The 21,494-nt window shown below is 39.3% G+C and overlaps 1 protein-coding gene across 3 annotated transcripts in view; it reads left to right on the plus strand.

The window, feature by feature from the left end:
• The window catches only part of nbr1a (NBR1 autophagy cargo receptor a), a 51,914-nt gene that overhangs the window by 26,028 nt on the left and 4,392 nt on the right, over nt 1-21,494 (plus strand). For 2 of the 3 annotated variants that reach the window (XM_063037249.1, XM_063037248.1), the window contains 7 exons: nt 1,351-1,458; nt 3,887-4,015; nt 5,005-5,127; nt 7,279-7,648; nt 11,148-11,254; nt 15,390-15,465; nt 16,792-16,891. In XM_063037249.1, the coding sequence (XP_062893319.1) occupies nt 1,351-1,458; nt 3,887-4,015; nt 5,005-5,127; nt 7,279-7,648; nt 11,148-11,254; nt 15,390-15,465; nt 16,792-16,891 (1,013 nt within the window). Of the gene's footprint in view, nt 1-1,350; nt 1,459-3,886; nt 4,016-5,004; nt 5,128-7,278; nt 7,649-11,147; nt 11,255-15,389; nt 15,466-16,791; nt 16,892-20,294 lie in introns of all 3 variants that reach the window. The other variant, XM_063037250.1, reaches the window with a different exon arrangement.

Below are 21,494 nucleotides of genomic sequence, written 5' to 3' on the forward strand. Positions count from 1 at the left end.
CTCTGAATGCTCAGTTTCCTCCCACTATCCAAAGATGTACTTATTAGTAGGTTAATTGGTCATTGTGAATTGTCTTGTGTTAGGCCAATGTTAAATAGATGGGTTACTGGGTGGTGTGGCTCATTGGGCTGGGAAAGGCCAGGTTAGATGCTGTACCTCTAAATAAATAAATATGGTCTGTAGCTTCTTTCTCTGGAAAAGTGAAAGTTGAGGGGGGTAACTAAGTATAGGATTCCTTAAAATTATTTCAAAGCTTGATATTGTGTATGTAAAGAAAATATCACTTGTAAATGAATCCAAAGCTAGTTTTGATAGGAATTTGAGACAAGAATTTACAAAGAAATTTATTACTCAGTGGAGCTGTTGAGGTCAATTGTAGGGATGCATGTAAGAAGAAGTGACTTCAGCACATGAAGAAATGAATAGATGAAGATAGGTGGGGATCAGCTCACAAGCATCATAACCATTAGCACGGAACAGTTGGGTTAAGTGGTTTGTTTTTCTGCTGTAATTTTTAAAAGTATTTCTGCAATGAGAATTTTCAATTTTTTTAAACATAGATTAATATGGCATAGTACAGGCCCTTCCACCTACAATGTTGTGCCTGCTTACCTTTTAACCTCCTGCATGATCAACCCTTCCCATGTACCCATCTTACAAGAGTTTCTTATATGTACCACCATGCCCGGCAGTTCATTCCAAACACTTGCCACTCTCTGTGTAAAGAGAAAAACTACCTCTGGCATCTTTCTTAAACTTTCCTTTAAAAAAAAATGTCCTCTGGTATTCCATTCCATTGCCACCCTGGGAAAAAGGCACTGGCTGTCCACTCTATCTATGCCTCTTACATTCTTATCCAGCTCTGTCAAGCAGCCTGTCACCCTCCTTTGCTCCAAAGAGAAAAGCATGAGCTCTCTTGACCTTTCCTCATCAGACATGCTCTCTAATTCAGGCAGCATATTGGTAACTCTTCTTTGCACCCTCTCTAAAGCTTCCACATATACCCTATAACAAGACAAATAGAACTGAACACAACACTCCGAGGGTAGTCTACACTTAAAGAATTACAGCACACAATCAGGACCTTCAGCTCACAATGTCCATGCTAGCCATCAATTACCCTATTAGTGGAGCTTCAACACTCAAGCTCTTAAATGATATCCAGGACACAACAACTTGTTTAGATTGATATCCCTTAATGAAGTATTTTGCTTTTTCAAATGGTACAAGAGACTGCAGCTTGGATATCTCTTGTTACTTTATAAAATATTAAAAAAATAAAGAGTTGAGATATACATTTCTTTGGATATTGCAGCTTTCCAATTTTAAAATGCTGCTTTTATTTCCAAGATATGACCCCATGCATGTCACCTTTACCCTATGATGGTCCACTAATTGAGAAGCCTGGTCTTGTTCAGATTGAAGAGGAAAATGAAGCTAACTTCAAGTCACGGTTGGGTATGGAACACTTAACTTTCATTTTAAAATGATGTACTTGATTTTAAAAAAACTCAATTACAATTTTTGTTTTGCTATTTAGGAGAAGGATTTCTCAGTTATTTAACATGAGGTAGAATCTGTCTTTAATAACTACAAATATTTATACTAACAAGAATGTATGACTTGCATTCCCATAATTAGGTGTTGTATATATTTGAAATAAAAACTAAATGTTGAAAACACTCAGCAGGGGAGGCGGCAAAATTTCTTTCTGCAGGTGTTGAGCGTTTCCAGTATTTTCTGATTTTTATTTTGGATTTCCGGCATCTGGTTTCTTTTGATTTTCATTTGTTCTACTTGGTTTATCCAAGCTTCCTGTTGCCTCCCTTTGGGCAAACAATGGGTTGAAGATGGATGCAGCAGCAGTGTTCCACATGCAAGTGATCAGAAATGGCACTTTCCAGTGCTGAAAGTGTGCCAGTTGATAATCATTGTGGAGACTGGGTCACTTGGTATGGACTATTTAGCCCAAAGGGCCTGTTTCTGTGCTGTACAACTGAGTGTGATAGTTAATGGCCCAAGTGGATTTACTGGATCAGCAATATGGCAGAAGTTGAGTTCAGATGGTTGTCATGGCTTTGCAGTTTGGAAGCAGTGGAGGTAATAGATTAGACTGGTACTTTAGATAATGTGGGAATGAGGTCAGGAGCCAGCAGATTCAGTGCAAGATCAGGTGCTGGCAAAATTGCTGATGGGGATTGGCAGATGGTAATTCTGAGCCCAAGACTCAGGGTTTATATGTGGAATCAAGAATGAAAATTGGATGGGCACTATGAAGATGCAGTCCGTGGGATGAAAGGAACTAATTATTTGTCCTTGTCCAACACTGGTTATTCAACCTAGTTGTTCCTGGAATGCCCAAAGGTTATTGTGTGAGCGCCAGGGTAGCATAGCAGTTAGCAGGACACTATTACAGCTCGGGCGTTCAGTTGTTCATTCAGTTCCATTGTCGTTCATAGGGACTCTCTGTACGCCCTCCTGTGGAATGTATGGGTTTTCCAGGTGCTCCAGTTTCCTCTCGCAATCCAAAGACATACCGGGTGGGCAATAATTGGTCATTGTAAATTGTCCTGTGATTAGGTTAGGGTTAATGGGGCTTTTTGGGGGTTGCCGGGGCAGCGTGGCTTGAAGGGCCTACTCCACATTGTATTAATAAATAAATGATTGTTCCAAGTTTGCTTGTGATCATCCATAAAAACACCATTTGTATAGCAGTGGTGGTCTGTGCAGAGCTGCTGCAGAAGTTGCCAGTATGACTGTTGTCCAGAAATGCCCAGCCAAATTCCTGTGGGACATGTAATGATCCTGAAGTAGTTGTTGCAATGTGTCACTCAAGGAAAGGGTGTTTTGTTAATTGCATACAGTAACTGTGGGTGGGGGGGAAACATTGCAGTTGAATTTCTTTCAGCAATTCCTTCCTCCTCTTATTTGCATGTGGAGCTATTTGCATAAGGACAGCACACTGAATTTCTGCTAGTTACGTTACCAAACCTTTTAAATAAAATAACATGACCCCCAAAAAATGATGTGATTATCAGTGAAACTAATCCAATAAAGATTGCAGTCGGAATACTTGAATTTGTCTCCAATGTTCCATTTGGATTTTTACCAGTCAGAATTTTCCTTCAAATTTTTAAAAAAAATTAAAGTAACTGAACTGGAAATTGTAGTGCATTCAAAATTTCTGCAGCTAGCAGGCATAAGAAAGAAAAACACTTTTTCTTTAATTTTGGAGATTTTTTAAAAATGGAGTATTCACATTCTTTTTCTATTGGTTGCCTTTGCTAACTTATTCTTAAATGCAGTGTTGACAGAAAATGAACAAAGGGGAAGCTACTGAATTCAATAAATCTAGTCATTTTTGGGCTAAGAACTCAAAATATGATGACTATATAGGTTACAGTTAAATTATATAAGAAGACAAGCACTGTTCTTTGTGAAAAGGAGAATTTCCCTCCCCCATCCCGTGTGTGTGTGTGTGTGTGTGTGTGTGTGTATCCAGGCAACTTGGTAGTTGAATTTTAATACTCTAAGGGCTATTAACATTTGGTAGTAAATGTCACCAACATCATAAGAATGAGTTAAAAATAAATTCAACAGATGATTCAGTTCCATTCCATGAATTACTGCAACTGTTAATCTATCAAGCTAGACATCACTGCATATTTATTATCATGTCAGTGCTTTGAAGAGTATTAATTATAGTAAACAAAATAGCTTTATTCTTAATAATCACTTTTTATGGCAACTTCTTTAAATTGTATTTTTGAAAACCCTTACTGAAAATGACAATTTCTATATGTATTAGTAATCTAGTTTAAAAATTGTCTTTATTAATTAATGTCAACTATCTTTTGACTCACGTTCTACTTTTCTTTGCCAACAGATCATCCTCATTTAGAGGAAGGAGAGGAGGACATCAGTGGGACTCAATTTGTTTGCGAGACTGTTATCCGTTCTCTAGCTTTAGATGAGGCTCCTGATTTGGTCCCACGCCGCAGGGGTAAAGCAGACAGTGAGTATTTATAATGGATAAGAGTCCACTTTAGCAGCAGAAACAATACTGGCATAAATGTTGCCATTCCGTGGAAAGTATGATAATTTGTGGTCTGCAAAATTGAAAGCTGAGTTCCTAAAATTGCCCTGGAGGGAGAGTTTGGTGTCCTATTTATTTAACCACTTAAAAGTGGTTCCTTTTGCAATCATTATTGTTTTATATTTGGTATCAGAATTATATTCCCAAATGGGATAAGTACTTAAAGTTTTTTGATGCACCATCCCAGTTTCTTTTATTTTCCATTTGAGTTGTTGTTTGATTTAAAGCTATCAATTTATAAACAATTTAAAATAATTATATCAACAGATGGATTTTCATTTTAAAACAAACTCTTATAATAATTTTAGTTTCATGATATGGTGTCTTTCCTTCTGGACTATTACAGTTTTGACATTCATAAAATTCTCCCCACCACCCTCTCCTTCTCCCTTCAACTTTCCTCAAATAATTTTGTGTTTTGGTACTTCAATGCACGATTTGGACTGCTTCACTGCTCTGAAATGATGGTTTCCAAATTATCTCGTATATAAGTTAATAAATTGCTTCCTAATCATTTAGTTATACTTCGTGATACTTAAGCTAAATATAGAGGGGAGTTCATTCTGTTAACAATGGAGAATGAAAGCATTCTGGAATTACTCAAGTTTGTAACTTCGAAATGATTTTTCTTTAAAGAAAAAGTGGGTAGGAAGACCTTCCCAGTGTTTGGACTAGGTGCAGGAAGATTTCAGCACTTTATAAATAACATTTACAATTCTCAACCCTGCATAAACATGTTGCATTTTAATACTCAATGAGGAAACACTGAAGATATTAAAAATTTCCATTATATGATCTGTCAGACAAACTAAAAAGGAAGAAAAAGCATTATTCCGGTACTCTCAATATGTACACAATTGTCCCTTTTCTCTCAATTATCGTTATTAATGTCTCTCATATTTGAACAGACACCTGCCAGGAAATGCAAGAAATCTCCAGCTCTGCTATTAATAACACTGAATGTACAGCTGACCAAATCACTATGACAACAGGGCAGACAAAACTTTGCACTGAGATACCACAGGATAAAGGTAACCGGAGCAACAATAGATGCCATTTTGATTTTATGTTTAATCCATGCTAGAATGTTGCAGTAAGAAACTAAGCATATTTATTTAGAAAGCATTGAAAATAAAAGCAAGGTAATAGTCCTTTAGAAGAATAATAAAGCTAGAGGTGTATTTGTTACAGGGGAAGGTTGGTCACAGAGGACAATTTTCTACTTTGAATAATGCCAGTCACAATATTGGGGGGGAGTGACAATGGATACTTTTTATAATTAGAAAATGTCACACTAACTCCTTGAGACCTACTATAAATTTCCATAATTTCTTAATTGCTGCATGATACAGGTTCTGGTGAGCATAGGTATATCATCAGATTGAGCTCATTTAGTGAGTGGAGACCTGTATTTTAAATCTACTATGAAACCAATGCAAAATTAGAAAAAAAAGTTCTTTCAAAATTTAGTTGTGTTCTTATTATATTTGGTGCTATGCTCACTATTGTTTTGCTCTATTTCCATGAGATTGTGCTGCAGCTGTATAACAACCCCACCAACCAAGGTTTGATCTGTGTCTTGAGTGCTATCCATGGAGTTTGCATGTTGTTGCGAGGTTTCTGTAGGCACTCCAGTTGCCTCCAATTTTTGTTACTGTAAATTGTCTAATGCAGATGTGTGACAAGGGTGGGAAGGAAATATATGTGATTATTGTAAATGTCATATTTCTACTGTTACGTACCCCGTAACTGGGTTGCCAAACCAGCAGAAATGGACCACTTAGTTGGAGTCTGGATTACTGGAACTAAGAAAATTTTATTAAAGAAATAAGTAACGCAGTACTCAAATAGTAAGGATATAAATGCAACAGATTAGCAATGATAAAACACACATGTACACAGAACTAGGGTAATAGGAATCAACCAAGCTCTATCGCAGTCTAGGGGTAAAATGATCAGTCTCAAGTGACGCAGAGTTCAGTTCAGCTTAGTACAGTTCGCAGTAATCGCTGTTGTGCCGTTGGGGAGAGAGAGAGCGAATGCAAATTTCGATTCAACAGACCTTTGATGTTCCCCGCAGTTAGCTTTTGGGCGAGCCCTTTTAATGTCTTCAGAGGTCACCGACTGTGACCCCTCCATTCCGGATACGATCGTTCTTCCGCGGTGAACCCGGCACCCAGGCAAGGGCGGACACACACACCAGGTTCCCGCCGATCGTACCTTTTCACCCTGTGCGTCTATGGTCGGTCCTGCGACCAGACCTCCAAACTCCCACCAACTTGTGGGGGGCACACCGCACTTCCAGGGTCTCGTTATCTCGTGATCTCGTGGTGTCTGTCGTGCCTTAGTGAACCTGTTCCTTTTATCCCCTTGCTGGGGTATCGCCTGTCCATCAAACTTCAAACAGTTCAGGTTCAAAGCAACTGGTCTGTCAATACTCAGAACTGTGTCTCTTTTCGTTAATCTCTCTTCTCTCATTAACATTTTGAACGCTTCTCTCTTTGTCTGTTTTATCTCTCTCATCAGCATCAATCTTCTGATAACTTGGTTTTTCGTCACACTACCAGTAATAAAGTTCTAGCCCTTTGTTTGCTAAATATCTTATTTATCCCCACTTTTAAATATTCAAAGCTTCTGTTTCTGTTTCCACTGCTTTTTGAAGCAAGATTGATGAAGTTTTGTGATCTTCATAGAGGAAAATAATGCTTTAACTGTCTTTAATGGGTAATCTTTAATCTGTCTTGTAAGGCATGAAAATGCCCAACGCAGGCCTCCCCAATGGGTAGTTCTTAATTCTCCCTCAAGGATGCATTCTCTTCATATCTAGCTCACCAAGACCCCTCAGGATTTTGTATACATTAATCTTGTTGCCTTTTCACTCTTCTAAATTTGAGAGGATACAGGGCTAGCCTATTCAACCCTTCCTACATAAGATGACCTGGCAATTCCACGTATTAGTTTAGTAAATCTTGTCTGAACCACTTAAGGAGATCAATACTGTACACTGTTGTCTAAATATCTTCCTGTTGTCCGATTATAATTGATCTGTACAATCAAATAACTGAACAATATTTTGTAAAGAATCTGTATCATTGATTTCCTTTGTGTTCACTTTTAAATGTAATTTGAGAATGATAATATGATTCCCAGTGAATTCATGATTATTTGCTTTTGGCCCTTAGATAACAGTGAATCTGATGCAGCTGATGATAGTGAATGCTTTGAAGAAGAAAAGTGTGAAGTAGAAAGTCAGGGGTCTTCTGACTGTTCTGAGGACTACATTATCATCTTACCTGAATGTTTTGATACAAGTCGTCCTCTAGGAGACTCAATGTATAGCTCTGCGCTTTCCCAGCCAGAAGAAGAAGAAGAAGAAGAAGAGGAGGAGGAGGTAGAAGTGGTATCCGATGCTGACGTCTCTGAGAATGAAAACGCTGTCAGTGAAAACAAGTCTCAGTTGCATAACATTAATGATATATTTTGTATATCTCAGACATTGGAAATGGAGCCCCTTAAACCAGAAGTGGTGTCTGTTCCATTGCACGAACAAAGGTAACACACACAAAATGCTGGAAGAACTCAACGAGCCAGGTAGCATCTATATGGAGGGGAATAAACAGCTGATGTTTTGGGCCGAGGCTCTTCTTTCCACTTGAGTGAAATTAATATTAGAAGTTGATCATGTGGCTCAAATTGCTCTGGGACAATTTTCTCTTTTAATCCTGAGGAATAATAATAAAAGTCTGCCAGGAAGGGATAGATCATAAATACAGGAATATGCCTCAATTAAAGTTAAAATTCAGAGTATAGAGGTTGAAAAAAGACTGATTGTACACAATTATTCACAACAATGTATTAATGGTGCCCATAAAAATGGGTACACTCTAAAGGCTGATTTATACTTCTGCGTCAAATGGAAGCCGTAACCTACGCAAGTGGCCTACGCGCGTTGTGAGCATTTATACTTCTGCATTGGTGTGTCTGCATCGTTCTGCAATTCAGGCACAACTGCCCGTGCAAGGCTGCATGGTCATGGTAGTCTTTCTCGTGGTAAACAAGTTTAAAGCGAGCATCTTTTTTCGTAAAAGCGAAATGTGTCCTCCATAATTTCGGAGGTCTGTAAAGCTTTATGGAAAGCATTGCAGCCAGAGTTCCTTCCCTGCCCTTCAGTCACCCAATGGGAAGCTATTGCAGCGTAGGAGGAAATGTGATGCTACCAAGCGGACCAAACACAGTTGTTGCAGTCTGCGTTGCCGCGACGCGTAGTTACATTTTGGGAGAGGTGCGCGTCAGGCTACGGCGTAGGGATTCGCGTAGGCTCTGCGTAGGGTTTGCGGTGACGCCGTACCTACGGCGTCGATTTGACAGAGAAGTATAAATCAGCCTTAATAGCCAACACAGAGATGAGATAGCAAAGCATTCAAGGTTGGGAATTAAATATTCCAGGATAGTTAATCCAAAATGATGGGCAAAATTGAAGAGGAGGCAGAATAGCTCTGATAACCAAGGATGTGATAATAGCAGTAGGTGGTGGGAATCTCAGCTCAAAGTCCAGAAGTAGAATCAGTTTATGTGGAGCTTATAAACAGTAAGGGCAGAAAGTATAATCAAGTCATTTCATGAATTGCACGAGATGTTTTTCTAGATCAGTATTTTGAGGAACAAGTGAGCAAACAGGCTAATTTTGATCTAGTAATATGCAATGAAAAGAGATTACTTAAACTGGCCTTTAAGGGGTCTGTAGGGAAGAATACATAAAGCATCATAGAATGTTATATCAATGTTCTGTTCAATCTGAAAACAGCTTTAATTCTAGTTGTAGGTATAAAGTGTGAACTGACTGATAGATTGGAATACTGTATTTAAGAGGTATGGTAGTAAAGGAGCAATGAATTGAAGAATTAATTCATCGTTTGCAGCAAATCTATGCGTATCTTAAGGCACAAAACCCTCAATCGATAAATGATATAGGCATGGCTAATAAGGGAAGTCCAGTTAGTATTCGATCAAAGAAAAAGGTTTATAATATTGTCAATAGGACAATAAGCCTGAGGGTAAGGAAATTATGAACTTCATTAAAGGGAACCTGGAAATTGATAAGGAAAGGGAAAGTAGAATATGCACACTTGAAAAATGGTTAATGTTTCTACAGATCTGTAAAAAGCAAAAGATTAACAAATAGTACAAGTCACACTCTGAGACAGGAGATATTATTTGTGAGCCAGAGCAATGGCAGAGAAATAATAAAAACAGCTGATTTAGTGATTTGTCCTTGTGGAAGAAGAATGAGAACCTCCCCAAAAACTGGTTTGAATTGAATGAGGCTAGGCTAAGATACCTGCCAGTAAGTTAATTACAAACTTCAGCACAAACCGGTTCCCATCCAGCAGCCCATCACTGAAACTTCACAGGTGTCCAAGTGAGTCCTTGATCACTCAGTTGTCTGAGACCTGGTAGTGGGTCCTTTATCATTATCTCCAATTGTAATGTTGGTGTTGATTCCAATTCCTTACAAAATTTTGGAGTGCATCTCCTTTCTCTCGCTTTCCCATTTATTTCCCCACTCCCCAATCACCACCATCTATCTCTTTGCCCCTTTGGCAATTCTATGCTCTCAGTTGGACTTGTGACTTATGCACCTCCAGCCCCAACCTCTGAAAGGAATACCAATGGTTTTCAGTGGCTTATGAGTTGAATCTTGGGGCAAATCTAAAGTTTTCAGTGGGGGATTAGTGACAGAAGCAGTCTTTAGCACCTTCCTGCTGCACCTGTTCATTGCACTTAGCCTACGTCCACACTACGCTGGATAATTTTGAAAACGAAGTTTTTTCTCTACGTCTTGACCCTCCGTCCACACTAAAGCGGCGTTTTCATCCCCCAAAAACGGAGATTTTCAGAAACGGTCTCCAGAGTGAATAAATCTGAAAACGCCTAATATCCTTTGTAGTGCGTACGGAGTAAAAGGAGAGATTTAAAAATGCTGTCATGACAACACTACAACAACAATGATTTTTTTGCTTCTGCTTGGTACTGCGCAAGCACTGCCGTACGGCTGTTATAACGTGCAGTCGGTGTGAACGGCATGAGAGTTAAATTGTAAAGGGAGCTTTTTTGACTATTTAAAAACGCTGTCATGACGTGCCGGAACAGATTGCCGCAGCGCAGCATTTCATTGTTTTCTTGAACGCAATCCCCCACATAACCTAACAATTTCAGAACAGACGGCAACGAGACTGAAGCCAGAAGAGTTAGAAATGTACTCACCAAATACTTTGACCCATATCTTACTGAATAAATAAGTATACTCACTTTGCTGTGTTTTCTGTCCTTGCTTGTATGAAGGTGGTTTACCTATTTATGCAAGTACTTCTCTGACAATAGATGTGTAACAGCCTAATGTAACATTGTATGGAAATACAAGATAACACTGATGCAGACATGTTTTATACATTTCACAAGGTGCTTTATTAATACAACAGAGTTAGTCAGTTTCTCAATGTTCGTCGTCAGCCGGGTCATACTTTCCGTGAACTCGCTGTCGGTTGCCTCCATATGCTCCAGTATTTGTTTTTTTTAGTTTTAAGTCCTGCGCGAGAGCCAAGAGCAATTCCTTTAAAGATTTTCTACTCTGTAACTGGACAAACGCGCACCAAGTCTACCGTTTCCTCTTCGCTTGTTTTCTGTGTGTCCTGCGCATGCCCAGTAGGAGGAAATTCGCCCAAATATCCGCCTAATGTGGACAGAGATATTTTGAAAAACGTTTAGTGTGGACGCCTGTCGTTTTTACTCGAAACTGGTGTTTTCAAAATTATCCAGCGTAGTGTAGACGTAGCCTTAATTTTCTAAGCAGGAAAGGCAAACTGTCTGACAGTGAGCATTGCTTTCTTTGTTAAGGTGGGCCCTGTCATTAAGATTGTCAGGACCTTCAGCCCCCAGTGTTTGTTGAGGCCTTTAACCATAATAAATTAATTAATAAATTAATTTGTTTTCTGGTGAAGGAAAGTCACTGGACAACAGAAAATAATTCTGTATAATTGTTCTGCTATTGAAGGAATGATGCTGGAACTTTAAATTCAAGCGAGGTTCACTCTGATGTGCTGGAAATGCCTGAGGTAGAGAATCCACCAGTTAGTTCAACTGTTCATCAACAAAGAAATGGTAATGTATATCATCATTATTTAACAATACATTTTCTGCTGCAAGAATGTCTCCAATGTTTTGTTGGCCCATATCCTCTTGGATATTTTTCCTTCAAGTTTTCAGTTTCAGAATCAGATATATTATCACTGATGTGAAATTTATTGTTGTGCAACAGTATAGCTGTTGGCATTCCTTCTTCGTGATTGCATCAATATGTTGGGCTTAGGATAGATCCTCAGAAATGTTGATGCCCAGAAACTTGGAGCTTGTCACCCTTTCCACTGCTGACCCCTCAATGAGGACCAGTGTGTGTTCTCCCTACATCCCCTTCCTGAGGTCCACAATCAATTCCTTAGTTTTACTGATGTTGAATGCAAAGTAGTTGTTGTTGTGACACCACTCAACCAGCTGATGTATTTCACTCCTGTACGCTTCCTCATCACCATCTGAGATCCTGTCAACAACAGTTGTGTCATCAGCGAATTTACAAATGGCATTTGAGCTGTGCCTAGCCACACAGTCATGAGTGGAGCATATGCACAGAGAGAGTAGAGCAGTGAGCTAAACATGCATTCTTGAGGTGCGCCGATGTTGATTGTTAGCAGGGTGGAGATGTTATGTGGGCTCCCATTGAGGAAGTCAAGGATCCAGTTGCAGGGGAAGGTACAGAGGCCCAGGTTTTGAAGTTTGTTGAATAGTACTGAGTGTACTATTGATTTAGAAAAGTTGTTATGACCTCCCTCTGCAATTGGATCCTCGATTTCCAAACCGCAAGACCACAATCTGTGCAGATTGATAATAAATCTCCTCCTCGCTGAGAATCAACACTGGTGCATCTCGGGTGTGTGCTTAGACCATTGCTCTACTCTCTTCATACCCGTGACTGTGTGGATAGGCACAGCTCAAGTGCCATCTATATATTTGCTGATGATACAACCATTGTTGGCAGAATCTCAGATGGAGACGAGAGGGCATACAGGAGCAAGATATACCAGCTAGTTGAATGGTGATGCAGGAACAACCTTGTACTCAATGTCAGTAAGACTAAAGAGCTGATAGTGGACTTCAGGAAGAGTAGGACAGGGGAACACAAACCAATCCTCATGGAGGGATCAGAAGTGGAGAGAGTGAGCAGTTTCAAGTTCCTGGGTCTCAAGATCTCTGAGGATCTAACCTGGTTCCAACACATTGATGCAGCTATAAAGAAGGTAAGACAGCAACTATATTTCATCAAGAGCTGAGGAGATTTGATTTGTCATCTAAACGCTCAAGCTTTTACAAATGTACCATGGAGCATTCTGACTAGCTGCATCACTGTCTGCTATGGGGGGGTAGGGGCTACTGCACAGGAGCAAAAGAAGCTACAAAAAGTTGTAAAATTAGTCAGCTCCATCATGAGTATTAGCCTCCATAGTATCCAAGACATCTTCAAGGAATGACAGTGGCTGAAATTAAGGACCCTATCACTCAGGACATGCCCTCTTCTCATTGTTACCTTCCATCCTGAATGGAAGGGTACAGAAGCTTGAAGGCACACACTCAGCGATTCAGGAACAGTTTCTTCCCCTCTGCCATCCACTTCTTAAATGGATATATTGAATCCATGAACACTACCTCATTTCATAAAATCATTTGTGGTTTTGCACTACTGTTCTTAATTCAACTATTTAATGTATATACTTACTGTCATTCTTTTTTTCTCTATATTTATCATGTTTCATTGTACTATCACAATGTATGCCGGTGATATTAAACCTGATTTTGATGTAGTAAATTTGTTGATGTTATTACAGTAATAAAAAATGAATGATGGAAATTTTAAATACAAGTTAAAATTATTTTGATGGAAATGTAAAAACAAGCACTGAGTTCTGTACTAGTAATGAAGACCTGCTTGAATGTTTCATTTTAACCTGCAGTTTTACTCCTAATTGCAAATGACAATTGTATGAACATGTCTAGAGGTGCTAAGACAAGAGACCCCTTATGTTTTGAGGTTTGATTAGATGCAGTATATATATACAGTCATCATGCATATCCTTGCACTGTAAATGTGAAGGCAGCTGGCCCATCACATAATATACTTGAGGGATTCATGAAACTAGGTCCTGTTAGAGGAGACACAGGAGGTGTGATACCTTGTACCCACATAGGAAGCGGAGTCCATAACACGTTTCGTCCTCAGTAATAATGCTGAACAGAGCTATGCCAGCCATTGCAGGAATGTTGTGCCATTCCTTTTGCAGATTGAGATGCTCATGGCCAAGTAGTACTTTTTTAGGAGGCAAGAGAATGATAAATGTGTGTCATCTTTTCAAGGATATTGAAATACAAAAATAAGTAATATTTGCTGAGATTGTGCAATTGTGGTAAAATCTGAATTGTGTGTGTGTGTGTGTCTGACTTTAGGTACCCATACCTTAAATTTGCCTTCCAGTCAGTGCACTAAATTGTTTCTTTGGATGAGGAAGTGATAGTGAGTAAGATTCTTCTATGCTTGTGTTTAGAATAGGGGTTCCCTATCTGCAAGCCATGGCCCCTTGCTATGATATTGACCCATGGCATAAAAAAGGTTGGGAACCCCTGGTTTAGAAGAACGAGTAATTATTATATTGTAAGGGATTGACGGTACGTGCTGAGAGGATGCATCCTTGAGCTGGAAAATATAGGACTAAGGGCTATAGTTTCATAATAATGGTCAGGCATTTGGAAATGTAATGAAGGTTGTATGTTGTTTCAGACTGCTTGGTTATTAAGTGCTTTCAAGACTTGGTAGAATTTTTAACATCTGAGGATTTATGATATATGGCAAATTAGACTAGCCACTAAATGAGTTATGAATTTTTGAATGGTGAAGGAGACTTAAGAGGATTATATGAATTGCTCCTGTTTCTTTTTCTTCTGTTCTTATGACTCCTTTTTAAAAAAAAAAAAAAAAAAATGTTATCTTCGGTAAAGCAAGTGTTGCTGCCCTTGTTAGTTTTAGGAGAAACTTTCATAAGAGGTGTTACTAGAGTGTTTCTGACAACTTGATGAATGGTTTGAAATGTATTCTAAGCAATTGAAGTAAGTGAAGCAGTAAGGACAATATGTCTTTATTATCTCTTAAAATTTTGGCTTATTCCTGTTTGGAAAAGACCTTGCACTAAATGTTCATCACCAAAATACATTAGATTAGATTATGAGGACACTCAGTCCTCGTTTATTGTCATTTAGAAATGCGTGCATTAAAAAATGATACAATGTTCCTCCGGTATGATATCACAAAAGCACAAGACAGACCAAGACTAAAACTGACAAAAACCACATAATTATAACATAGTTACAACAGTGCAAAGCAATACTGTAATTTGATAAAGAGCAGACCATGGGCACAGTTTAAAAAAAAGTCTCGAAGTCCCGATAGCCCCAACATCTCACGCAGATGGTAGAAGGAAGAAAAACTCTCCCTGCCATGAGCTTCCAGCGCCGCAAACTTGCCGATGCAGCATCCTGGAAGCACCCGACCACAGTCCGACTCTGATCCAGCCGCCAAGCAATAGGCATAGCCGAGGATTCGGGGCCTTCCCCTCCGGAGATTTCGGATCACACAATGGCAGCGAAGCAGGCATTTCAGAAGTTTCACCAGATGTTCCTCCATGCTCTCACATCTGCCTCCACCAAATCAGAATTGTGCACGGCCTCCTACTTGACAGATTACAGATATTCATCACCGGAGAGGCCGCGCGCACTGCGTTGCACTGCCATCTTCTCCTCCTCCCTGGCATCTATCAGGGAATTTAACATCTGTGTATCAACCCTTAAGTGTTACCATCTGGAAGTAAATGTAGGCTTGGTCAGTGTTTCAATTTAACACCCCAATGTCACTTTGTACGTAGTTTAATGCCTGAAATACCTGGTAAAGTTTTTCCTCTGAAAATGGTGAAAGTACTCTGATTTTAAGATATCTTTAACTTATCCACTGACCAATCATTAGTTCCAGATCCAGCACTTGTACATTTCCGATTTAACTTGTGCCTAGCACGTTACGTTGATGAGTCATTCAATTCAGGCACTTTCAATCAAAAAGAAAAATATGCTTAGTTGAAACTGCACCTTTTTCTGGCTTTAAATCATCATATTTTAAGATAACTGTTGTGCTGTTTGTTCTCAGTGTCCACAGCTTTTGAAGTGGAATGTGCAGAAGTACCCAGAACAATGAATAATCAACTTCAGTGCCCACATTTAAGGTGACAACACTATCTGTTTTGTATGTTTTCTGTTAATCATACCGTGGCTTATAAATTGGATTCATTCATTTTGTGGTTATGGAGAAGTATGATTTATACAATTGAATCCAAAATTACTTAATAAGCTTTACTTTTGTTGTGATTTTATGGCTAAAATTTAACCATGTACTTTTGGAACATTGTACAGAATATTGAATAGTGTTGTTCTGAATGTGCCTATTCACTAATGGTTACTCTACAACAGGGGTTTATGGACCTCTTGGTTAATGGTAGAGGTCCGTGGCGTTTTTTTGAAAAAAAAAGGTTGGGAACCCCTGCTAGAGTTAAAAATACTCGTATTTTATTAATGCTGCATTGAAGGGGCACGCATGAAAGTTGTCCATTTACTTTGGTGTCAGTCTGACCTTGTGATTTTCGCAGCCCTTTTGCTGCATATTCAGACCATCAATTCTGACTCACACCCTACTCTTGATCACCAATGATGAATGCACAATTTGTTCCTCTCTTCCCTCTCCACCTCCACCATTACAAAAACCCTCGAGGCTGTTTTTTCCTCTACTATCCCCTCCACCAATAGTCCGTGGCCCCTGAAGACTTAATCAGCCAAATGAACATCTCTCCATCTCCTTCCCTTCAATTGGGCCTAAGAGCATCAACCCCAACCCAATATTTGTTGGCAACACATTTTCAACTCCGTGGCTCATGTCCTGTGGTTTGAGCCCTATGAAATGTTAGAACAACGGGTCCATGGTCGCAGAAAAATGCAATGGACCTGCTTTAATGCTGTTGTCCATACTTAAACCAATGTTTGCTTCTGTCAAAGAACACTAGGCCCTGCTACCTGATTTTAGTGGAGTTGAGTTGTTCAATGTAGTGCGTATGTATGTTTTTATTGATAACTTTTATGCCAGAGATCCAAATTCCACTATGTGTAGCAACAGAAATGTTGCTCGCTGTTATTCTTGCCTCAAATGCTTTCAAACATAGTCCAGCCAACTTTCAGTTAATATGTCAAACTCGTGTTTCCTCCTATCACATGGGCAACTTGGGGGAAATCAAGTTTGGATTCAGATCTTCCCAGCATTTCCTGACAGGCCTCCCATGTGTAAAAGCTATTTAGTTGGAGGGAAGCCAGATGGTGACTAGAGTCTAGGTATCTGTATGTCTGCAACAAATCAATATTTTCCAGGGAAAACGTAAAGTTGTGTGGAAAAAGGGAGCCTTTTTAAAAAAAATTACCCCATCTTAAATTTTTGTTAGTAATTCAAATTGGAATTTTTTTACAAACTCAAGTCTGTTTTCTATAATTTTTGATTTCTGTTATAGACCCCATAGTGGCATTGCTGGTGAGCTAGTGAAGGGAGCCCTGTCTGTGGCGGCTTCTGCCTATAAAGCTCTTTTTGCAGGGGACACCAGTGTGGTACAGGTATATATTTAATATTCTTTAATGAAATCATTTGAGCACTTGTGCTTTTGCACAATTCAGAATGTTCACAAGACTTCATTGTCTTAATGACCAATGTAAGTATTATGTCATTAATGTGGTTATATTGGTAATTAATAGAAATTGGAGTTCTGAAATAACTTTAGGTTTATGTTGGATGTAGTATTTTCTCTTGCTTTGTATTTGCAAAATATATATAAAAACCGTAGAAGTGAATTGTTTCTGGGTTTTTTCTACACTACCCGAAACCCCTTTTTGTTTCTTTTTTCCACTGTTGAAAAGTTCAATTCTGGCGTGATGATCAACATTTCAATAACTAATATTCAAAGTTGGATTGGAATTTTCCATTGGTTATGAATAGTGTATTAATGCAATGCATTGTGGCTTGATAATTTTATGAGCAAATGCACAATTTATCATCTTATAGATGTTAATTCTAAATGTGCCCTTGAGGAAATAGGCATATTGTGACTAAAGAGTTCCATTTATAGAATTAGTTTAACTTTTGTTGCAGACGATAGTAGTCACCTGCTATTAGCAGAAGCGCAGAAGTCCGTTGCAAGTTTTCTGTTAGTCAGATGATGGTGCTCCTGGGTAAGAATGGGGGAAAATATTTTGCAGATGTATGACAGCAACAGGTTTGTGCTTAAGTTGGAGATGTATTCCTAACAACCAAATACGACACAGGATTAACAAAGTCTTTAATGTTTTGTATTATTTTGCCAGAAATAATTCTGAAATTGCTTCCATTCTCTAATGTGGGGTAATGTGGAAGTGTAGTAGTTACCACAATCGCTCTTGAAGCGCCTGTGATCATCAACCGGCCTCAACTCCCACCACTGTCTGTAAGGAGTTTGCATGTTTTCCCCATGACTGTTGGGTTTCCTCCCACATTCCACAGATGTACGATTAGGGGTTAGTAAGTTATGAGGGTGCTATGTTGGCATCAGAAGCGCGGTGCACTTACAGGCTGCTCCTGGCGCAATCCTTGCTGATTTGACGCAAATGGCACATTTCAATGTACTTGTGACAAATAAAGCTAATCTTTTAACATACATTTCTAACAGAAGAATATATTCAAAAGAAGATTACAAACGTAGTGACTGGGCATGAACAGGCAGAATGTACTTGCATTTGATATTGTCCTCTCCAAAAATTGCTTAGTTAGAACAGTATCAATTCCACTTGTATGCTGTTTGGTGAATGGCTCTAAAATTTTATTGAGGATTTTTTTTTTTTTAGATACCTGTGTTCTGTGCTTTGGTGTTTAAAATTGTGTTTTATGAATTTTATCTACAAATTTTGAAGAATGGAATCATATCATCATGACTAAATTTGAACAAGTCTCCAAATGGACATCAGTGTCAAATGGCAGTGAGTCTCTGGAATCCAGATGACTCTGGAGACCAAGTCATTGGGTATATTTTAAGCGGAGGTTGATAGGTTCTTGATTAGTAAGCACATCAAAGTTTATGGGGAGAGTGCAGGAGAATGGGGTTGAGAGAGAAAATAAATCAGCCCTAATGGAGTGCTGAGAAGACTCAATGTACCAAATGGCCTAATTCTACTCCTATGTCAGGTTGGAGGGGAATTTGGAGTTGCTGAATAGATGCATCCCAAGGATGGAGAAGTATTCTTAAGGGAGAATGATGCAACTGTGATTGACAAGGGGAATCAATGAGAGCATAAAAGCAAACGCGAGTTCATTTAGTTTAGAACTAAGTGAAGATAGATAAGTTGTCTCTACCAGATGGACTACATCCCAGGGTTCTGAAAGAGGTAGCTGAAAAGATTGTGGAGGCATTAGAAGTGATCTTTCAAGAATCACTAGATTCTGGAATGGCTCCAGAAGACTGGAAAATTACATAGGTTACTCCACTATTTAAGAGGGAGGGAGGCAGAAGAAGGGAAATCATAGGCCAGTTATCTGGGCTTCAGTGGTCTAGAAGTCCACTATTAAGCATGAGGTTTCTGAGTACTTGGAGGCACATGCTAAAGTTGGCCAAAGTCAGCATGGTTTCCTTAAAGGGGAAATCTTGCCTGACAAATCTGGAATTCTTTGAGGAAATAACAAGCGGGATAGACAAAGTAGAATCAGAGGACGCTGTTTCCCTCTAACAAGGTGCCACACATGAGGCTGTTTAACAGGATAAGAGCCTGTGATATTATGTGAAAGACACTAGCATAGATAGAAAATTGGCTGACTGGCAGGAAGTGAAGAGTGGGAATAAAGGGGACCTTTTCTGGTTGGCTGCTGGTGACTAGTAGTGTTCTACAGGGATTGGTATTGGGACCGCTTCCTTTCATGTTATATGTCAACAATTGGAAGATGGAATTGATGCCTTTGTGGCCAAGTTTGCAGACGATTTGAAGATAGGTGGAGGGGCGGGATGTGTTGAGAAAGCAGGCAGTCAGCGGAAGGACTTGGACAGATTGGGACAATGGGCAAGGAAATGGCAGATGGAATATGTAGTAGGGAAGTGTATGGGCATGCACTTTGGTAGAACGAATAAAGGTGTAGACTACTTTCTAAATGGGGAGAAAATTTAAAATCAGAGTTGCAAAGGGACTTGAGTCCTTGTGCAGGATTCCCTCGGTTAGCTTGCAGGTTGAGTTGGTGATGAGGAAGGCAATGGCAATGTTAGCATTCATTTCAGGAGAACTAAAATATAAGAACAAGAATGTCATGCTAAGGCTTTAAATGGCATTGATCAGAATGCTCTTGAAGTATTGTGTGCAGTTTTGGGCCCTTAATCTAAGTAAAGATGTGCTGACATTGAAGAGGGTTCAGAGGAGGTCCACAAGAATGACCCCAGGGATGAAAGGGTTAACATATGAGGAGCGCTTGATGTCTCTGGGCCTGTACTCACTGGAGGTAGAAGAATGGGAGGGAGGGATCTAATTGAAACCTACCAAATATTAAAAGCCTGGATAGAGTGGATATGGATGTTTCCTACAGTGAGTGAGTCTAGGACCAGAGGGCACACCCTCAGAATAGAGGGATGTCCATTTAGAACAGAGTAATTTCTTTAGGTAGAGGGTGGTGAATCTGTGGTATTCTTTGCCATGGACGGCTGTGGAGGTTAAGTCATTTGAGTATATTTAAAGCAGAGGTTGATAGGTTCTTGATTAGCCAGGGTGTCAAAGATTACAGGAAGAAGACAGGAGAATGGAGTTGAGAGGGATAATAAATCAGCCATGATGGAATGGCAGAATAGATTCGATGGGCCGACTGGCCTAATTTACTCCTATGCCTTATAGTCTTATAATGTAATTTGATTCTTGACTGTGTCAGAAGTGTAACATAGTTATTACTGCACTTTGGTAAGTATATTTTCAGTCATGTATCCTTGATATTAACTGTGGTTAATGATCTTATTTCCAGACCATTATTTTCTCTCAACCCAACACCAGCAAGGACTTGAGTTCAATCCAGACCTTGGCTTTTGTCCGCTTTGAGGGCCTGTTTACTTTGTGACCCATATAAGTTTCCTCGGGTACTCATCTTTTCTCCCATATCCCAGAGATGTGCTGATAGTCATACTCTTAGTTTAGGTTATAGGCAAAAAATCTGAGGAAAGTTGATGAGCGTGGTGGAGCGGCATGGCAAGGTGAGGAAACGAGGAATGGGACTAATGGGATTGCTGACTTGAACCCAATGGGATGAATGGCCTGCTCATTAATTATAAAATGATGGAAAGAATAAAAGCTGGAAGACCAAGTCTCATGATTTTGTTTTTATTGAAAGATATTAGTGTTTTTAAAATTATTTTTGTCAGGAAGATTGAATTACAGATAAATGATAGGTTACAATAGAAAAAGTAAAATTTAATGATTTGTAAATGGGTTAAGTAAGAATATATTTAAAGCCTGGCCAACATTACTTTAAAAAAACATTTAATCAGACTGTAAAGGAAAGGTACTGCACGCCTCTCTGACGTAGTGGGGAACCGCATACGAGGCAAGTTACAGCAGTGGTTTGCCATGCCTTCTGCCGGGTGAGATCACCAGCTTGTAACCCAGCACGGATGGAAAGCGTGCAGGAGAGCCGGCTGGATTCGAACTCATGACCTTCCATCCCGAAGTCCGGCACTGATGCCACTACGCCACCAGCTGGGTCTTAATCAGATGATTGCTTAGAAATTCAACCCCAGTTGGTACCACTAATTACACGATAGTAGCTTCACTTGTGAATTTAATGGAACTGAAGTTTGGAATCAGTGTAAAACATTGCTATTGAGATTACTGCCAGCAGAGAATGAATCAATAGACATAAACAACTTGAATCTAAATAACAATCTATTAATGGCTTTTAGAAAATTGTGCAATTAGTTAATTGCAAGACAAGAAAGTCGACACTCATTGGTTTAGGGAATCTGCACCAAAAACAGACTGTTGGAGGAACCAGAGCTACATTTGCTACTTGACCTGATGAGTTCCTCCAACAGTGAAAATAAGTGTCAACTAGTTTAGAGAGCTTATATTTAAGTTGATTGGAAATGCAGTTAAAGGAAGGTCATCTCATGCTGAATGCTCATGATAAAGATTGATCTCAAGGAACTGAATAGGTTGAAAAATTAACTTA

The sequence above is a fragment of the Mobula hypostoma genome, chromosome X1, assembly GCF_963921235.1.
Source record: "Mobula hypostoma chromosome X1, sMobHyp1.1, whole genome shotgun sequence".
Taxonomy (NCBI): Eukaryota; Metazoa; Chordata; class Chondrichthyes; order Myliobatiformes; family Myliobatidae; genus Mobula; species Mobula hypostoma.